General features: G+C 33.0%; 1 protein-coding gene across 2 annotated transcripts; it reads left to right on the top strand.

Moving 5' to 3' along the window:
• The first annotated feature begins 371 nt into the window (after window positions 1-371).
• Window positions 372-2,048, top strand: LOC120216184 (probable WRKY transcription factor 75). 2 transcript variants are annotated; one of them, XM_039213677.1, is made up of 3 exons: window positions 386-449; window positions 480-749; window positions 1,853-2,047. In XM_039213677.1, exons 1-3 carry the CDS (start codon window positions 421-423, stop codon window positions 2,028-2,030), a joined length of 477 nt encoding a protein of 158 aa, XP_039069608.1. In that variant the 5' UTR covers window positions 386-420; the 3' UTR covers window positions 2,031-2,047. The 2 variants fall into 2 exon arrangements, with proteins under 2 accessions (XP_039069607.1, XP_039069608.1); XM_039213676.1 differs by having other exon boundaries at window positions 372-749; window positions 1,853-2,048.
• Window positions 2,049-21,577: the final 19,529 nt, after the last annotated feature.

Below are 21,577 nucleotides of genomic sequence, written 5' to 3'. Positions count from 1 at the left end.
AATATAAGATAATTACGAATGTTTTCTATTAAGTAGAAAAATATTATATTATTAAAAAAATATTGAGATTAGACCCTACCCAAGACGAGACAATATGAATATTTTTAATCCTCTGATCAATTAATAAATCTTATTATCAATTCTCTTTGTTTGCTAATTTGTCAACCAATTTTTTTATATCATGAAAATTAGAATTTCTTTGTCCTAATGACGAAGCCGCCACAATATTTTCAATATTTTAACAGAAAACGTGCCGCCTACGACGCCTTTAACCCCTATATATATGGCTTTGGATGTTTTCTGTTTCGTTTCTTCATCTTTATCCATACCATAAATCCGATCATTTTTCTCTTTCAATAGGCTCTCTTTGAACCTTCTTCTTCTTTACATATTTATAAGCAGTGCTGGCTTTTACTATCCATGGAGAATTATCAAATGTTCTTTCCTATGTCAGCCCCAGCAGCAGCAGCAGCAGATCAGTCTTTACCATTAAACATGGCGCCTAATTCTCAAGTTTTCAACAAATTTCATGGGAATTCCGTCGATGGGTTCTCGGGTTTTAAGACCAAAGACTTGATAAAGAAACCAGAAGATCATAAGGAATCTGTAAAATCAGGTCAAAAAATGGAAAAAAAGATAAAGAAGCCTAGATATGCTTTTCAAACGAGGAGCCAAGTTGATATACTCGACGATGGATATCGCTGGAGGAAATATGGCCAAAAAGCTGTTAAGAACAACAAATTCCCAAGGTTTGTGTTTTGGCTTGTTTATATCATAAGCTTAATCACCTTTATCTTTCTTAATTTGTTCCATTTCATGCATGTTACCACAAATTCTATGGGTAACTAAGATCTTTTGATGTATATGATGGAGTAGTTTATCATGTTTCGGTGAACAGTATGCTCTTAATTTGTTTTGTTTGCATATGCATATACAAGTTTTTGTCTAGGGTTTTTGTTTTTTTTACTTTTTGAGGTAATTAAATGGTCAAATGTGCTTATATAATCATTTAAAGCAAAAAGAAGTTACAAGCTATAGGAAAGAGATGAACAAGAATTCAAGTATCCAAATAGGAAATGGAGAATGGTGTCTAATGGAATATATGCGTGTATCAGTGACCAATATTACTTATATATTGGGTTAGAGTTGTGTGACCCAAATTCTCTTCGATCGAGCTTAAGATGATTAAGAAGTGACGTTCATGGAGAGTAGAAAATTCCATTGTTTTGAAAATCGGACGGATCGGCCGGTTCAACCGGGAACTGCTGTCTAATCCGGTTCAATCGGGAACCGCTGTCTAATCCGGTTCATTATATCCCGGTTGAATCGGTGCTAGTGAACCGCTTTGAACCTTTCGAACCCGCTTTGAACCGTTCGAACCGGACCGGACCGTGAATCGGTTCAACCTGAATTTTTTATTTAATTTTTTAAATAATTATGACATCGGTAACACGGCCGGTTCGCTGACCGCTCCGGTTCTGAAAACCATGGAAAATTCAATTTAATATATTTCTCAATGCAATTTTTTTTGTAAACAAAAAACTTATTCCTATAAATAGATACAAATGATTAGAGTTCAGATGTAAGTTGCTTAAATCCTCAATCGTGTTTAAGCGTGAGTCTTTTTGTACTCTTTTTTGACATTGTAAATTTTCTTATCTTCAGCATGCATGTTTTTTTCTTAAAAGGAATTTTCTAATTAAAATGTTAGTATTTTAGTATTTTAAGGTTATTTTATATTTATTATTATCGTACTTATATTATTACATATCCTTTGTAAAATTTCTAGATGAATGAAATGCAAGGTATGAACTCAACTAATTGTATGAAAAAATTTCATGTATGTATACAGAAGCTATTATCGATGCACGCATGAAGGATGCAATGTAAAGAAGCAAGTCCAACGTCTAACCAAAGATGAAATTGTGGTAGTCACCACTTACGAAGGAATGCACACTCATCCTATACAGAAGCCAACCGACAATTTTGAACATATCTTGAGCCAAATGCAAATTTATACACCCTTTTAAAACTCGACATCATCACCATCAATATCATCGTCCATATATATTGGTAGATGAAAATGCTATATGCATATTAGTTAGGGGGCATACCAATATTCTGGGATTTAACCCTTCCATATATATGTAGTTTTTTTTTTGTCATGAATGTTTGTTAGGGTTTAGTATGTGGATTAAGGAGGAGATGTATTCCTTGTAAGATATGATTTGTAATTTTATTCGAACAAAAATTATCGATTCAAGGCTCTTTAATCCTTTTAACATTATAAATATAAATTTAAAAGGTTGAATCATATTAAATACTATCTCTTGTTAGAATGATTGATTTTTCTGATTTTATGCACTAATTACATTTTTATTACATTTCGTTCTACTAGTTTGTAACAATTGTAATTTTGAGTGATACTTTGTGGTTCAAAATTATCATTAAGCTTATTTAAAATTATCATCTTCATAATTGTATTATTTTTAGAGATTGTTATTTACCTAAATTGTAGAACAAATAAGTAAAAATTACTGTAATTCAAAAAAAATATTATATATTTTTATCATTCTTTTTGGAACTTGATTAAAACAAATGAAAATATTTATTTGGCATTACGATCTATTAATTGATCAATTGACTAGAGATACTTATATTGTCTCATTTTATATGAATTTAAATCTCGATATTTATCTTATAAATGTAATACTTCTCTAATTAATAAAAAATATCATTTTGGCACTAATTTTAGTACTATTAAAAACGATTATCATAACTGAAAAAGTCATCCTAAGAAATTCAGATAGAAATAAAAAAATTAAGAGAGTGAGGATTGAATATTACTACGTGGAAAGATTGATTGAATTACATGGCTGCTTTCCTATTATTCCACCCCTTGCTCTTTTCTACTTTTCCTTAGTTTTTTTTTCTTTCAATCTTTTAAATTCAAAGAATTTGGACAAATGCAAAAAAATCGAAAGAATAAAATAATTCTCGCCAAACCTGGGCAGGTGTCTATTTTTATTTGACATAATAATCGATATTTGAGCTATTGATCAATTAATTCATATCGAGTACAACAGAAACAAGGGCGGCTCTCCAACCCAATTTACACCTCATGTTCCTTACACAATGTTTTCATCCTTAATCTGTAACACCTTTAACCCGTATACGAGTTAGAGATGTCACATCAATCATTTAAAATCATTTACTATTCGAAAAGCAACATAATTTTGTTCATGTAAACTTTCTAAATTTAATAATTACGATAAACTAATTAATCGCGTCAAAATCATAAGATAATATTTTGACATCCATTTCAAGTAACAACTAGGCAGTTCAATACTGTTTGATATCATAAATCAAACTATCTAATTTAAAATTCAACCATTTGACATTTAAAATATAATTTAACAAAACACTATTCATTTAAAACTACTAATTATACATAATATTATCCATATTAAGACAATATTAATTTAATACTACAAAACCATTTTGTAATTATTATATCAGCGCAACTAAAACATCAATAATATACATGTCACTAAATAAGTCAAAGTAACATAAAAAAGATGTTCTTACTGATACTGGATGTCAATTTGATTATTCCACAAAAGAGATGTTCGCTATGCTCCTCACTCTGTACTTTTTTCCTTTCCTTTACCTACGCGTGAAACAATCACACGTTAAGTATACACTTAGCGAAACATATACAACTATAGTAAGGCATTTTGCTATAAAAATATCATAAATAATTCAAAGTACGATACTTATCATATAAAAATATATGAAGATATAAACTTAACTTATTAAAGTCATTTTCATAAAAAGTAACTTGTAATTCAACTTTTTATACCAATCAACATGTAATTTCCATTTCATTTTAATCACAACCCAATGTATAATAAATGAGAATGTATGGTATGCGAGTCATATATACAAGTATATTGTATACAATATAACTACCTGTGAATAAACTGCACATTTAGTGCACTATGAATCAATTGCACCATAGGTGCCATATAACTGGTTTGCACATATAATGTTATATGAGTGTACATGTACTGTAGAATACAACAACACTATACATATGACCAGGAATACATCGCACAAATATTATATATGTGCATGCAACATATCATATATGTGCCATAAAATGTATCATGTTACTCTCTGTAATGTACATGAATGTACCTATGTAGATTGATCGATAACCACTCCATCTCATGACATGCCAATTTTACCAACAAATCTCAATGCACATACAATGGGCATTTTAACAAATTCATAAATTATTCACTTATCAAAGTGTCATTTATTGATGCATTGGGCAGTTCATACCCTAAAATCATTTGTAAACATATAATCTTTTCTATTAAAATATTATGGAAAAATGTATCATAACATAATTCAAACCTTTTCTTTTCAGTCATTTAAGGTTGACTCATCACAAGTAGTCCTCATATTATATATATAAAATAAGCAAAATGCACTCATCTTAACGCCTTACTATCAAACCTTTAATGTAGATAAACCTTCACTCTCATATTTTTCCTTTGCTTACGATTCACTTCAATCTCGTTTATTGTCATGGTATACACAAGAATCAATTTACACAAAATACACATTTCAAAGCACATGTTAGTACCTTCACTAACATGATAGGCACACATTAGTATAAAAATTGCTAAAAATGCATTCAATGCATATTCGAAACAAATTTACTTTTTCATGATCTATGCTAACTTTAACTCTTTCAATAACCTCTCAAATCCTTGAAATATTCATTTTTAACAATAGTTCACAAGACTTTTTAACATTCCACATTTAACCACTAATAAACATTTCCTGAAAGTTCATTCCAATATTTCAAATTCATTCAAAATGGTCCCTTAAATTATCATCTTCATAATTGTATTATATTTAGAGATTATTATTTACTTAAATTGTAGAACAAATAAGTAAAGATTACTGTAATTAAAAAAAAACTATATTCCTCTTATCGTTCTTTCTGGAACTCGATTGAAACAAATGGAAATATTTATTTGGCATCAAGATTGGTTAGGGATATTTATATTGTCCCACTTTTATAATCTCAATATTTATCTTACAAACATAATACATCTCTAATTAATCAAAAATATCTATTTGGCACTAATTTTGGTACTATTAAAAACGATTATCATAACTGACAAAAGTCATCCTAAGAAATTCATATAGAAATCAATAAATGAAGAGAGTGAGGATTGAATATTACTACGTGAAAAGATTGATTGAATTACATGGCTGCTTTCCTATGATTCAATCCCATGCTCTTTTCTACTTTTCCTTCGTTTTTTTTTCAATATTTTAAACTCAAAGAATTTGGACAAATGCAGAAAAATCGAAAGAAGAAAATAATTCTCACCAAGTCTGGGCACGTGTGTCGAGACGTTTCTCTGGCCTGGCGACGAAGAGTGCAAATAGTACACCTCAGACGGTGTAACTAGTCTCGAAAAAAGTAAGTGTTTATCCTCCATGAATTAGATAAAACACCAAATTGTAGAGTCCCACCAATCTTTTATATGGTGAGATTGGTCACCAAAATATCATATTATTTTAATAAAAATTCTTAAGAATAATATTAAAATAATACAACTCGGGTCTGCTTTACCAGAAAAATGAGTTCGGGAGTCAGTTACGTATGGAAAAGAATTAGCATTTTCACAACGCCCAAAATTGGTACCTGTATTTATTAATTAATGTCTTTGCAGTAAATGATAAATTTTAATTTACAAATAATTTAATATAAATACTAAATACATAATATTAATATTATTAATTCTATTATAATATTTAGTATTAAAACTATATAAATTATGTTAACATAATATATATAATTATACTAATATTATAGTTAGCCTTAAAATAATAATTAATGATGTAAACATATAATATTAAAATTAATTAACATAATTCTAATGTATTAATAATGTAATTTATCCTAATTTATTACACACGTCAAAATATAAGTTATTAAATACACTAAGGAATAAATATGGTATTTATCCTAAAACATATATACATGATAATGACCATAATATAAATAATTAAAATTTATGAATAAAATTAAAATGCATGAAACATGTTGTTTGATGACTAAATTACGAAATTACAAGATTACGGGGACCTCAGGCTAATTTCCCCATACTCTAAATTACACACAGGTGCCTCCCTGAAATGACACTGTTTGGGGAGGGATATAAATACGTCGAATTAGGCCTAAAACCCCGACCGGGGGGAATTCATCCCCGACCGGCCACCATGCGCTGTCGCCAACCGCCGCCGCCGGCCACCAGACACGGTGGCCGTATATCAACCGAATATGCCAAATCAAACCTTTTTTTTTCTAAACACGAATCCAATACCCTTTTCTTCTAAAAATCCCTAAATCACAGTAGATCTACAAAAATATACCTTTAAAGTTCGATTTCTCCGGCGATGCTTAGGCTCTTTGACGACGGTAATGCTTCATTCACTATTTTCTCTCTATTTTCTGATTTCTGGTTGTTGTTTGTGGTGCTTGCTTGCTCTTTTTTGTTGTTGTGGGTACTGGTTGTTGCTATCTGTCCTCTCCTCTTTGCTTAGTCCCCTTTCAGACCGGTTAAAAGAACGAACCCCAGTGATTTACCAGAGCTATGATGGTGACTCACCCTAGGGGAGATGAGCTGTGCGGTAGAGAGGCTGGGTGCATTAAATGCACCCAGATCTTGCAGATCCGGTGAGGACGTGGCAATGTCGTGGCTTGTACTGGTTGGTGAGTTCGTCGGTGGGGTATCATCATCTATACGGTGGCGCCAGAATAGCCCTAGGGTTACAGTGAGTACCCTAGGGTTTCTACTGGTCGACTGTGGACTGTTGGATTAGCTTCTGGATCTGACGGTTGGGATCTGTGTGGTGCTGGAACCTTGCATAGAAACCCTAGCTGAACGTGGGTTCCCCTCTAGGCCTGTTGGGCTGCTAGGTCCAAGTCTAGTTCTTCACCGAGCCTGTTGGGCTGCTTGGATTGGATCTGAATTGCTTGTAACATAGCCTTGGGTTGTAATCGGGCTTTGGGATTTAATTTTGTAATTTGGGCCTTTAGGTTCTATTTTATTTGGGTCTTGTAAAATTGTAAATATTAAGAATAATAATATAATAATAATAATAATAATAATAATAATAATAATAATAATAATAATATATATATAAATGTCACTCGGATAAAACCATTGTCGACAGCTGCCCCTCTTTGCTTATTGATGTGTAAACAAGAATAAAACAAAGATAAAAAGACAAACATTTTTCGTCGAGTGGCATTTTATTTGATAAAAATTCGTTTTACTACTCTTTCGTGGAGATCGAATTTTTGATATGTTCCTGCTCCACTACTCTTTTTTTAAGGTTGGATTTGCAATGCTTCATTACTTTTTTGTGAAGGCTTGATTGACTTTAGAAGAATCTGTTTCACTACTCTTCCGTGAAGTCAGATTTGAAGTTAATTTGATTCCACTACTCTTTCGTGGAGATCAAATTAACTTGGAAAGAAATCGTTCCCACTATTCTTCCGTGGGTGCTATACTCGTGCAATCTTTGGATATCCCTCTTTTAGGGATTTTGAGTTGACTATTCCAATCTCGAGATTTGAACTTTCGACTTCTTTTTGGAAAACCTGCAAATGTGACATTATGTTTGCTATCACGCATTTATGATTGTCATGACCTTATTTATGACTAAAATGTGTGCAATGACAAAATTTTAGGGTATCTTTTTTTTCTTCGAACAAGGATCATTTTTTTGCTATCCAATCTTGACTTAGTCCCATCATAGATGCATAAACCATAATCATTTTATCTCAACCAATCATCTTGATCCTTCTTGGTTGACTCTGAACTTGTTTTTATTCTTCTCGAACTCCACCAATACAAATGACAACCATTCGACTGATGGTAAATATTTCAGATCATCATCAAATATCTAAAACCTCCTATGTATTTCAATGCTTCATGTATCATATCATCACATGTTAAAACATTGTTAGCCTCAGAATACCAATATTTTTCAAAGACTTTTTGTACAATAATACACCATGTTTTTATATGCTTCAAATTAAACAATATGTTTTGAATCCCTAAATCAAGATGTTTTGCAAAAAAGAAAAATATTTTTATTTATGCAAAGAATTTACATGGCAAACTTTTATTTGTAAAAGGCAAGGTAGGTGTCTTCAAACACCAATAGCATAAATGCTTTTGAACTGGCACACCGCAAAGTGACTTGAGCGTAGCTTCTGTTAAAAGGATCTCGAAATTATTATAAAGGTATGAAATTCCTCAAATCATTTTTCTCTTCATGCAAAATATCTTTTAACTGCATCTGAATTTACTGGGAAAGGTAATTCAGGTCCATCCATTTTAGTAAGGACTAAAGCTCCTCCAGAAAAAACCTTTTTTACAACATAAGGTCCTTTCTAATTTGGCATCCATTTTCCTTGGTGATCCTTTTGAAAAGGTAAAATCCTTTTGAGAACAAGATCTCCTTCGTAAAATTCTCGGAGGTAGATTTTCTTATCATGTGCTCATATTATCCTCTTTTGGTACATCTGACCATGACAAATTGCTTTCATTCTTTTTTCTTTGATCAAATTTAATTGGTCATATATGGTTTGTACCCAGTCTATCTCGTCTAACTTTACTTCTGATAGAACCCGTAATGAAGGAATTTCTACATCAATTGGTAAGACTGCTTCCATCCCATAAGTTAATGAAAATGGAGTTGCCATAGTCGATGTTCGTATTGATTTCCGATAGGCTAATAGAGCAAATGGTAATTTCTCGTGCTAATCCTTATAAGTTTCAGTCATCTTCTCTATAAGCCTCTTGATATTTTTATTAGCTGCCTCAACTACTCCATTCATCTTTGGGCAATAGGTGGTGGAATTATGATGCTTTATCTGAAATTGTTCACAAACTGATTTCATCATTTTGTTGTTCAAATTCAAAGCATTATCAGTAATAATTCTTTCTGGTAGATCATATTGACAAATGATCTCCTTTTTCAAGAATTTATAGACTTTGGCCTGAGTAATGTTCGCATAAGAAGCTGCTTCTACCCATTTGGTAAAATAGTCTATTGCTATCAAAATGAAGTGATGACTATTTGAAGCTTTAGGAAAAATTTGTCCAATAACATCTATGGCCCACATAGAGAATGGCCAATGAGCTTTCATTACATGCAATGGATGAGGAGGAGTATGATTACTGTCTCTATAAATTTGACACTTATGACACTTTTGGGCATAATTAATGCAGCCTGTTTCCATAGTTGACCAATAGTATCCAAATCTCATAATTTGTCTAACCATTATATATCCATTAGCATGAGTGCCACATATTCTTTTATGTACTTCTTTAAGAATTGATTTAGCTTCTTTAATATCCACACATCTCAACAGGACTTGATCTAGACTCTTTTTGTACAAGACTTCTCCATCGAGTACATACCCGAATGACATTCTTTGGATAGTTCTCTTATTATTTTTAGTTGCTTGTTCAAGATAACTTTGATATCTAATATATTGCAAAATATTGTAATACCAAGGTTTCTCTTCTTCTTCTTCTTCAATGTTAAGACAATGAGATGGATATTCATAAGCCCATATTTCAATAAGCATCATATTTGTATGTCCATTTACCTTAAATGTGGCAGCCAAAGTTGCCAAGGCATATGCCATTTGATTTTCTTCTCTAGGGATATAATCAAAAGTCACTTCTTCAAATACTTTGATGAGTTTTACAACCATTTGCTGATATTTCACAAGCTTGAAATCTTTTATTTCCCATTCTCCTTTGATTTGTAAATTACTAGAGCTGAATCCCCATAAACCCTAACCATTTTTACTTTACGTTCAATGGCAGCTTTAAGACCCAAAATACATGCCTCATATTCAACCATTTTGTTTGTGCAATCAAAATTAAGTCGTCTAGTAAACGAAAAATGCTCTTCATCTGGCGAAACTAATATTGCCCCAATTCTATGTCCCAAAGCATTTGAAACACCATCAAAAGTCAATTTCCAATTTTCATTGATGGATTCTCCTACTAATATTGCCATCAAACCTTTATCAGGAAAATCAAAATCTATTGGTTCATATTTTTGAGAAGTTTTACTCGCAATAAATTCAGCTATTGCACTTCCTTTTACTACTTTTCGACTGACATACTGGATGTCGAATTCTGACAACAAGATTTTCCAATGAGCTAATCTTCCAGATAATGTAGGAACATTCATTAGATATTTCAAAGGACCAAATCTGGATATGAGCCATGTAGTGTGATACAACATATACTGCCTAGCCTTCGAGTAGTCTATACTAATGCACAACACAATTTCTCAATTAAAGAATATCTAGCTTCACATTCAGTGAACTTCTTACAGAGATAATAAATAGTTATTTTCTTCTTCTCAGTTTGATCATGCTGTCCTAATACACATCACATTGAATTATCCCATATTGATAAATAAAGAATTAAAGGTTTATCTGGGATAGGTGGTACCGATATTGGAGTACTCGATAGATATTTCTTAATTCTCTCAAAGGCTTCTTGACATTCTTCATTCCATGTCCCAGTATCATTTTTTCTAAGGAGGCGAAAAATAGGATCACATCTCTCAGTTAGTTGCGAAATGAATCGAGCTATATAATTAATCCTTCCAAAAAATCCTCTAACTTCCTTTTGTGTTTTTGGGGGTGGCAGATCTTGAATAGCTTTGACTTTATCTGGGTCTATTTCAATTCTTTTTTGGCTTACCACAAATCCCAAAAGTTTACAGAGGTTACCCCAAATGTATACTTATTTGGGTTGAGCTTTAACTGACATTCCCTTAATCTCTGAAAAAGTTTCCTCAAATTCTCAACATGCTCTTCTTCAGACTTGGCTTTGACAATCATATCATTACATAAACTTCTATTTCTTTATGCATCATGTAGTGAAATATGGTTACCATAGCCCTTTGATAAGTTGCTCTCGCATTCTTAAGTCCAAATGGCATTACCTTATAACAAAACGTTCCCCATAAGGTGATGAACGTTGTTTTCTCCATATCCTCAGGGTACATTATGATTTGATTATAGCCAGAGAAACCATCCATAAATGAGAATAAAGAATTCTTAGCTATGTTGTCCACTAATGTGTCTATGTATGGCAAAGGAAAATTATCCTTTGGACTGGCTCTATTAAGATCTCGATAATCAACACGCATACAGACTTTACCATCCTTTTTTGTTACATGGATAATATTTGCTACCCATTCAGGGTATTTGGTTACCTTAAGAAATCCATCATCAAATTGTTTTTTTACTTCTTCCTTTATCTTAAACAGAATTTCAGGTTTCATTCTTCTCAGCTTTTGTTGCACATGTTTACATTCTGATCTTATTGGTAACTCATGTACTACCAATTCTATATAACCCTAGCATGTCTTCGTATGACCAAGCAAATACATCCTTGTACTCTTGCAGTAATTTAATCAAATAATGTCGCCCTTTATCAGATAAAGTGGTACCAATTTTTACCTCATTCTTATCTGTATTGGATCCTAAATTTAAGATCTCAATAAGTTCCTTATGAGGTAGAATTTGCTTATCCTCTTTTTGCACCATTTTTAACAGTTCAGAGGGCAAATCACATTCTTCAGCATAACCTTCGACTTCCTCAGGACACATAGGCTGCTCAAAATCAATTTTTGGGCCAGCATCATTAGCATTTATGTCATGGATATTTGAGTTCCTGAAAGAAAAATAAACAAGAGTATATACATATAATCATGAAAATGCATTTAAAAATGATTGCCATTTAGAACTAATGCATCTTTTATTGAAAAATGAAAAAACATATAGTTTAACCCTTTACACAAAATCAAACTATTGCCCCAGGGTATAGGCAATAATGAAAGTTTTGGTGTATTACTCTGAAAAAGATTTGAAAATTATAGGTAATTCTTCCGCAGTCTAATTATTTAACTCAAAATTTGATGATGAGGGGTAAATACCCATAGCTTCTTTTGCTGTAGATTCATCATCTGATATGACATTAATACTCATTTCTTTCAAAGCATCTTCAACAACCAGCCTTTTACTTTGCTGATCTTCTTGAAAAGTATGTCCTCCAAACACAAAAGTATCATTTAATGGGGGAAAGGTTATTGATTCCCATATGAGATCTTCTCCAACTAACTTTGTCTTTCTTAATTCATGATTCTTTCTAATGTTCCCCTGTCTCTTTTTTATTATTGGCTGATATCCCAAACCAAATCAATCTTTCTTAGAGATAGGAAAGATTTGATTCACTGGTCCTTGCAAAAAGCTTCCTAATCCTTTTCCAATTTTTGCCCCTTTCCCTAAGGTCAATCTGAGTCCCATTTTTGTACAATTAGAAATTTTGGGTTTAGGCATCCTCTTCCCCTCGGCTACAAATATTGCGTTGACAAACTCCAAGGATCTGAAAGAGCATTCAATAGCTTCTTCATCCAATTCAACATATGGAGTAGTGGTAGAGACTAATATGATGATGTCCTCTTCAACATTAAGACATATCAGCCTACCATCTATTACAATTTTATCTTTTGGTGTAATGTGAATGGATTTGCTCCTGCTTGATGAATCCAGGGTCTTCCCAACAAACAATTATAAGTGGGTATAATATCCATTATAAGGAACTCTATCTCATATGTAGCTGGACCAATAGTTAAGGGAATATCGATTTTTCCTAATACATCCTTCTTGGTTCCATCAAAAGCTCAGACAATACTCTGACTACTTCTCATGAGTGTGCTATCAATTGATAATTTCTTCAGAGTCACTAATGTCATCACATTCAAAGCCGAGCCATTATCCACTACCACTCGAGATAAAATATGTCCTTTGGACTTAACTGTAATAACTAGAGCTTTAGGGCTACCATTCATTTTAGAGGGAATTTCATCTTCAGAAAATGAAAGGAAATTATCAGCCTGTATATTTACAATTAGCCTATCTAATTTGTTAACATGCAATTCCCTTGGTACAAAAGTTTGATTCTACACTTTTAGCAAAGCATTATGATGTGCTCCAGAGCTTAATAGAAATGCTAAAACTGATATATGAGCTAGCAATTTATGCAACTGTTCAACAATGATGTATTCACTATGTTTGAGAAACTTCTAAAATTCTACAACTTCGCTTTTAGTTGCAGGTTCATTGATGACAGTTTCATCATCTTTTAAATGTAGCTCGACCTTTTTTCATTTATCAACTGGATCTTGTTTCTCAAATTCCTTAGAATAACATCTCCCGCTTCAAATAAAAGTCCAACTTCATCTACTTCTTCATTTCTTCCCATTATTTCCTTCATTTTGCATTCGTAATTCCATGGAACCTGTTTGTCATCTTTATAAGGAAACGAAGATGGTGAAGTAATAACCATATTTGGAGCTTTCTTATATGGTACCTAAGTCCTTGGTGTGATAATTATGGGATGACTAGAGTTATAAAACTCCTTAGATGATCCCTCATATGCGCAAATATCCATTTCTTCTTCTGACATTTTCTTGAAAATTCCATCTCATTTTCATCCATCAGTTTTTGTACCAAAGCTCGAAAATCTGAACATTGATGTATAACATGTCCTTCATAACTATGATAATGATATATATTTCCACAACTTAATTGCTCTGCTGATAGATCGTATTTTAAAAAACCAACTTTGATCATTTGAGTCCATATTCATATTATAGGTGATTTCACTTCACTAACTTACTTTATCACCTATTTTCCTTTTTCCACAATAACTGCATTGATCCTTGTTCATATATGATTTGGCAATGGATTTTGAGCCATATTTGGTTACTCTTTATCACCAAAATTTATGATATTCTTTGTTTTCAGGCTTTGAACAATTCTTTTGAATGCGATGCAGTTTTCGATGGAATGCCCTCGAGCCCCTACATGATATTCTCACTGCAAGTTATCATTGTACCACTTAGGATATGGAGGTTGTATAGTGATACATGATAAGTTGATATTATATGTTTGTCATATAATATCTGGTATAACTCTTTGTAGGTCATCAAAATTGAGTCAAACTGAAATTTCTCTCTTTCTACCCTTGGTTCCTTGTTTCTTGTTTGGCGAAGTTTGGTGTAAAAGATCCAATATCCTGAGGTTGAGACATTGTGATATTATTGGACTCATATTTTCGTGCATCATTTACCTCACTTTCTTTCTTTTTCATAAATGGCTTCTTGCTAGATTCACCACTTTCAAGTTTCCCACTCTTAATTGCCATTTCAATCATCTCACCTGCTGTAACTATGTCAGCAAATATTTTGAAAGAATTCCCTATGAGATGAGTAAATAAAGGAGCTTTCAAAGTGTTCACAAAGAGCACATTTGTTTTTCTTCTTCTTCCATGGGTAGATGTATCTGTATAGTTATGTCCCTCCATCTCTGGGCATATTGCCTGAAACTTTCATTGAATTTCTTTTCCATGTTCTGCAGTTCCATTCGATTAGGCCTTATATCCTTCACATGCTTATATTGTTCCAAAAAGGATTTAGCCAAATCTTTCCAAGATTTAATATGAGCTCTACTTAATTGGTTATACCATTGGATGGCCGAATCAGTTAAGCTTTCTTGGAAACAATGGATCATGAGCTAATCATTCCCTATATAACCATTCATTTTTCTGTAAAACATTGTGATATGGGTAGAAGGACATTTCATACCATCAAAATTTTCAAAATCTGAGATTTTGAACTTAGGTGGTAATACCAGATCAAGTACCAAACTTAATTCCTTGGCTTCAATTCCATACACATTGGATCATTCCTTTATTTTCCTAACTTCTTCCATCAGTTGTTCCAGTTGTTTGTTTGACGCTTTCTTTTCTTCCTGATCAAAATCTAGAACATTTTCAACTTGTTGTTGGTTTATGGAAGCACTAGGTAAATTTATGTTTACCCTCCCTGTTTGAGTAAATGCCCCAGACTGGGCTTTATCGTGAGAGGTTGCATGATCCGGGGGATATAAAGGCTCCTCAGTTACTTTAGTTTTTAGACGATATGCTCTTGGTGTAAAGCCAAAAGGATAAAAAGGATCTTCAGTGAAACTACCAACAACTAGGGCATTTGTTTGATCCATGTTTCTTCTTTGTAATATACTTGCAAATTTTTCCATAATCTCATTCTGGGATTTAATTAACTGTTCATGCATTTCTTCCTGAAATTATTGCATTTCTAGCTTATTCCTTTCAATTTGAGCAACCTTATCCTCCATTGCCCTTTTTCTGGTATTATATGGATGCTTAGGGGGTCCCGTATTCTTCGAAAAAAAAGGAAAAACCTTTATAATGAATATGGATGAAAAATATATTGTCAAAATGTTCATGCTCAATATGTAAATGCAAGGTGTTGATATCAAGATGATTTCTTTAGAACAAATTTATATTAAAACAAAGTCTTATTACAAAGCTTTTAGAAATAGTACAAACTACAGATACATCTGGGCATCTTCTCCTAACTGATGTATGTGTTCAAGTAACTCAAATACCTTATGAGCTTTTTCGGTTCCTGGTTCCAATTCCTCACTCAAAGTGTTAGCTTCGTATGCCAAGTCCACTAAATATTGTGCCACTCTCTGAGCTTGCTCTAGATACTTTACAATGAGGTCATCTCTTTGTTTGAACCTCCATTGAGCACGTTCCCAACGGTATCACCATTGTAAAATTCCTTCATACGGGAGAATGGGAAGTTGGTTCGCCTTTATCTGAATATCTTGAACTTTGGTTTCCAACTCACTTACTTGCTTCCTTAAATTCTTAACTTCTAAGCCACTTTCTTGACTTCGTAGTGCGATTTCCAACCTTTCAATCTTGCTTTTTAATCTTTGGATTTGAGCTTGATTTTCCAACATTCATTGCTCCAATGTCTCTTTTTCTTTATCAAGCATCTTGGTCTGGTGTTTGCTTTGTTTGAGCTCATCTTTACCTTCTTCAGCTTTTCTTTTTAAACCTGTCAACTCTTGTTTACTTGATCCTTCAACAATCTGAGTCTTTACCACCAGTTGATAGGTTAACTGTAGATCGTTAAAGTCTATCTTGAGTTGTTTTTCAACCTTGCTAACTTGATCTGCTTTCCCTTTATGGATATCTATCTCAATTTCTTTGTGGTAGACTTTTTCTTCCAGCTTTTGCAGAGTCTTTTTCCACTGTTTTCTTCTTAAAATCTTGTTTTGCCAGCTCCAATGGATATGGTATAATTCTTAAATGTTCGTTGATGGATTGAACATTTTCGAAATTAACCACTGGAATGTTGTCGTTGACACGGTTGATTCTCTATTGTTCGTATTCAGGTGATATCTTTGACTGAAAGTAAATAAATTTACTCGATGAATCCATTTTTAGGACTTAACAACTTTTCTGATATTTTCCTAGTAGTGATCGCTTCTGAATGCAAATTCTGATTTGGATAAACCAAATGTCGTGGGAATAAACTGCCTTGATTTGTATTGTCTAGAGACCATCAAAGGTGTATATCCTACAGAACCCTATATGCCAGGCAAGGGAACCCAATTGTACTCTCCACACTTATATGTTTTGTTTGAAGAAGTATTCCATGAAGCTCGCCATAATACGTCTTTATCTTCAAGGTTTCGAAAGATGTTCATTCATTTTTCTTCATCATAACCTCGGAGCCATTTGCAAGAAAAGAAATCTTGTAGAGGTGAGAAACCCTCTAGAAATACTCGTCCAGGAGATCTTTCTTCATGTTTAAAATGGTTCAGAAAACATATCAATAATAAGGGTGCACAGCCTATAAAATGTCCATCTCCTTCGCGTCGGCAGGAATTCAAAGAACGAAATGTTTCAGCTAATATGGCAGGAACTGGATCTGCTTTCTTGTTTAATCTCTCGAACAGGTCTACAATTGATATATCCACATGCTCCAGAATCTTCAGGAAAATGATTAATCCATAAATTCCCAAAGCCAACATATCAATCTACTTTATTTTATCTGGATGATGGTAGATTACTTCTTTCAATGCAGCTATTCACTGTCACCCTTTTTCTTGATATGTCTTGTAGCCCATTCTTCACTCATCCTGGTCAATAAGAGCACTTTCTCCTTGAAAGGAGCAGTGTTATGAGACTTGATATATAGTTATATACCCTGTCTTCGTAGATTCTTGGACAGTATATAAGAGCTCGATATTATTCTATAGTGGGTGCCAAATCTACCTTACCAAAGGTGAAGCAACTGTAAGCAGGGTTCCAAAACTGTGACATGGCTCTGAACAGATGTCAGTCAATAGGAATGTCCAAAAGATAAGCAATGTCGCCATATAACTGATGAAACAACTACTTGTCTGACGCTTCCTACCTTTCCCAAATTTCTTTCAACTCACCTAGGTTATTTTGGCGAACGTTGATATGTGTATATTTGACCAGATCTGACACATATCCATGTGATAGATTATTTCCTTTGACAAGTTGAGATTGCTCAGACCATCTTAAAACAATTGCATTGTCTTCTATTTCATATTGGACTTTTTGTTCCATATTTCCAGCTCTCTATATGAAATCAGTCATGAATCAACACCATGATATGAAAATGCAGAATGTAGAAATGACAATAAAGCATAAAATTAATCAAAATAATTAAATCCTAATTTCATGCAATCTAGTTTCATGCTTTATTTAAAAAACAGACCTAACCGCATGATATCTAGTTCGCATGCATTTATTCAGAAAATAAAAGACTCAAAATGCTTTTTCTTGTATGCTAACTTTACAAGACTTATTTGGGTTAGGTTCCGCCTGAACTTAAGTTCTAAGTTTTACTATATGTTGGGTTTTGACTCTAGAGTAAAAGGGTCAACGAATTATCCTTTTTTGGTGTCCCCTTGGACTGCAAGCCCTCAATCCTAGTCAATTACATACTTTTGGATTAAGTTTAATTCAAAGGAACACACTTCCTTAAGTCCATACGGAGGTAAAAACCACACGAGGAACATAAGGTGTGAGCTCAAAGAATGGTCCCCTATCCCATACGGAGGTGAAAACCACACGAGGGAGTAGTTTCTTATTCACTTAAATAGGATAAGAGCGGGGTTTTAGCTCATGTCATGAACGCAGTGCACTGTGAGTAACGAAAAGCATAACAAAAAATAAAATAATATATAACCTATTATTCTATTTTAATGACCCAAAATAAAATATGTTTACACATAAAAAACAAAAGTTAGTAAAATAATAAAAATAATTAAAACAAAAAATCAAAACAAATTTATTATTTACTGCAAAGACGAATAATTAATAAATTGGTGGCTGGACTCTCATTTTTAAAAAAATTCCCCAGTGGAGTCGCCAAACTGTCGAGACGTTTCTCTGCCCTGGCGATGGAGAGTGCAAATAGTACACCTCCGACGGTGTAACTAGTCTCGAAGAAAGTAAGTGTTTATCCTCCATGAATCAGATAAAACACAAAATTGTAGAGTCGCCACCAATCTTTTTTATGGTGAGATTGGTCACCAAAATTTCATATTATTTTAATGAAAATTATTAAGAATAATATTAAAATAATACAACTTGGGTTTGTTTTTCCAGAAAAATGAGTTCGGGAGTCGGTTACGTATGGAAAAGAATTAGCATTCCCATAACGCCCAAAATTGGTATCGATATTTATTAATTAATGTCTTTGCAGTAAATGACAAATTTTAATTTACAAATAATTTAATATAAATACTAAATACTTAATATCAATATTATTAATTCTATTATAATATTTAATATTAAAATTATATAAATTATGTTAACATAATATATATAATTATACTAATATTATAATTAGCCTTAAAATAATAATTAATTATGTAAACATATAATATTAAAATTAATTAACATAATTCTAATGTATTAATAATGTAATTTATTATAATTTATTACACACGTCAAAATATAAGTTATTAAATACACTAAGGATTAAACATGGTATTTATCCTAAAACATATATACATGATAATGACCATATATAAATAAAATTTACGAATAAAATTAAAATGCATGAAACATGTTTGATGACTAAATTGCAAAATTAAAAAATTATGGGGACCTCGAGATAATTTCCCTATACCCCAAATTACACATAGGTCCCTCCCCGAAATGACACCGTTTGGGGAGGGATATAAATAAGCCGAATTAGGCCTAAAACCCCCAAAGCTTCTCATTTCTCTTATTCTCTCTCTTTAGATAGAGAAGCTCTCACATCTCTATAAAATTCCCTCACCGGAGGGAATTCGACCCCGACTAGCCACCATGCACCGTCGCCAACCGCCACCGCCGACCACCACCCACGGTGGTCGAATATCAACCGAATATGCCAAATCAACCTTTTTTTCTAAACACGAATCCAATATACTTTTCCTCTAAAAATCCCTAAATCGTAGCAGTTCTACAAAAATATACCTTCGAAGTTCGATTTCTCTGACGACGCTTAGGCTCTCCGTCGATGTCCTTCACTCTTTTCTCTCTATTTTCTGATTTCTGGTTGCTGTTTGTGGTACTTGCTTGCTCGTTTTTTTGTTGTTGTGGGTACTGGTTGTTGCTCTCTGTTTCTCTTTTTCGTTGTGTCCTCTCGTCTTTGTAGGTTTATCATATTTATAGGGTTATTCGAGTCCCCTTTCAGACCGGTTAAACGAACGAACCCCGGTGAGTCACCAGAGCTACGGTGGTGACTCACCCTAGGGGAGATGAGCTGTGCAATGGAGAGGTTAGGTGCATTAAATGCACCCAGATCTTGCAGATCCGGCGAGGACGTGGCAGTGTTGTGGCTTGTGCTGGTTGGTGAGTTCGTCAGCGGGGCATGATCATCTCTACGGCGACGCCGGAATAGCCCTAGGGTTACAATGAGTACCCTAGGGTTTCTACTAGTCGACTGTGGACCGTTGGATTGGCTTCTTGATCTGGCTGTTGGGATCTGTGCGGTGCTGGATTCTTGCATGGAAACCCTAACTGATCGTGGGTTCGCCTCTAGGCTTGTTGGTCTGCTAGGTCCAAGTCTTGTTCTTCACCGAGCCTGTTGGGCTGCTTAGATTGGATCTGAATTGCTTGTAACATAGCCTTGGGTTGTAATCGGGCTTTGGGATTTAATTTTGTAATTTGGGCCTTAAGGTTGTATTTCATTTGGGTCCTGTAAAATTTTAAATATTAAAAATAATAATAATAATATAAATATAATAATATTTATTATATTTATTATGTATATAATAATAATATAAATATAATAATAATATATATATAAACGTCACTCGGACAAAAACCATTGTCGACAAAGTGTCCTTATATTTGATCTATTGATCGATTAATCATAATCGAATACCGCAAAAGCAAGAGCGACCCTCCCGATCCAAATTCATACATCATGTTCCTTACACCATGTTTTCATCCCTAATATTTTCTTCATCATCAATTACAGTATTGTTGTTTTCTGTATTTGACCAAGAACACGTTGGAGATACATTTGCGTTGCATTATTGCATAGCTGTTTCCCTTTCAAGTTCATTGGAATGTAGACTGTAGAAGTTTAAAAGTCAAGCTCTTGTCCATTATTCTTCATTCACTATTATTTAGTTCAAATTTAATTATTATTAATCACTATTTCTAAACATGGTTTACAGAATATATGTATGAAATGTAATAAAAAGAATATTAGATGGAAGGATTTATACCCACTTCAAAGAATGATATGGATTTAAACTGTAACTTTGAAGAGAGTCGAGTTTCTGAATAATAACTCCTGGGGCCTTAAAAACACATTTTATGAGCACAAGCGCTGAACAAAATCTCCGCCAAAATATTTTCTTAAGACTTCTGTCGACACCATTTTTCGTCCGGGTGGAAAAAATTTAGTACGATTTGGAGTTTTCTTTTGAAAAGATTTTGAAATGTTTTGGAGTCGTCATCGACCTTTTGAGTTAAGTAGGTCGAATACCTAAAAATTTTCTTTTAAAAAGTTTTTAAGAAAACATCATTTTAAAAGGTAAACTATCTACGTGCAACTAGAGATTCATTCTTTTTTTGTAATAAAAAAGGGGTTCGGGAATCGATTACGTGTGGGGAATGATAAGCATCCCACAACGCCCAAAATTGGTACCTCATCGATTATAAATTGTCTCTAATAGTAGAAATCTAAGAATTTGAATATAAATTTAAGTTACGATCCTATTATTTCAAATTCAACCATGCAATTTTTATTTAATAGGAAATTCTATGGAGAAATAGAAAATATTCTAATATTTCCAATTGAAGAGAAAATAATCCCTAAAGTACTTTAGGACAAATATTTCTCTTTCTAACTGAAATAAAAAGAATATGATAATTTATCCCAAGAACTCGATATTAAAATAATTTGATTCGACATAATAAAAATTAATTAATCCAAATTACAGATCTAATTCGAAAAGATAAAGGATGTTCAATTATTTAAAAATATCGAGACATAATCCCTAATAAAATTAGGC

Source organism: Hibiscus syriacus, unplaced genomic scaffold, assembly GCF_006381635.1.
Source record: "Hibiscus syriacus cultivar Baekdansim isolate YM2019G1 unplaced genomic scaffold, ASM638163v2 tig00110159_pilon, whole genome shotgun sequence".
Classification (NCBI taxonomy): Eukaryota; Viridiplantae; Streptophyta; class Magnoliopsida; order Malvales; family Malvaceae; genus Hibiscus; species Hibiscus syriacus.
The sequence above is the reverse complement of the archived record's forward strand: the minus strand, read 5'-3'. Positions and strand labels throughout refer to the sequence as shown.

Excerpts from the sequence above, each read along its gene's own strand:
- LOC120216184 (XM_039213676.1), top strand. The coding sequence starts at position 421 with ATGGAGAATTATCAAATGTTCTTTCCTATGTCAGCCCCAGCAGCAGCA. Across the intron at positions 750-1,852 it reads AAGAACAACAAATTCCCAAG|AAGCTATTATCGATGCACGC; the intron begins GTTTGTGTTTTG and ends GTATGTATACAG.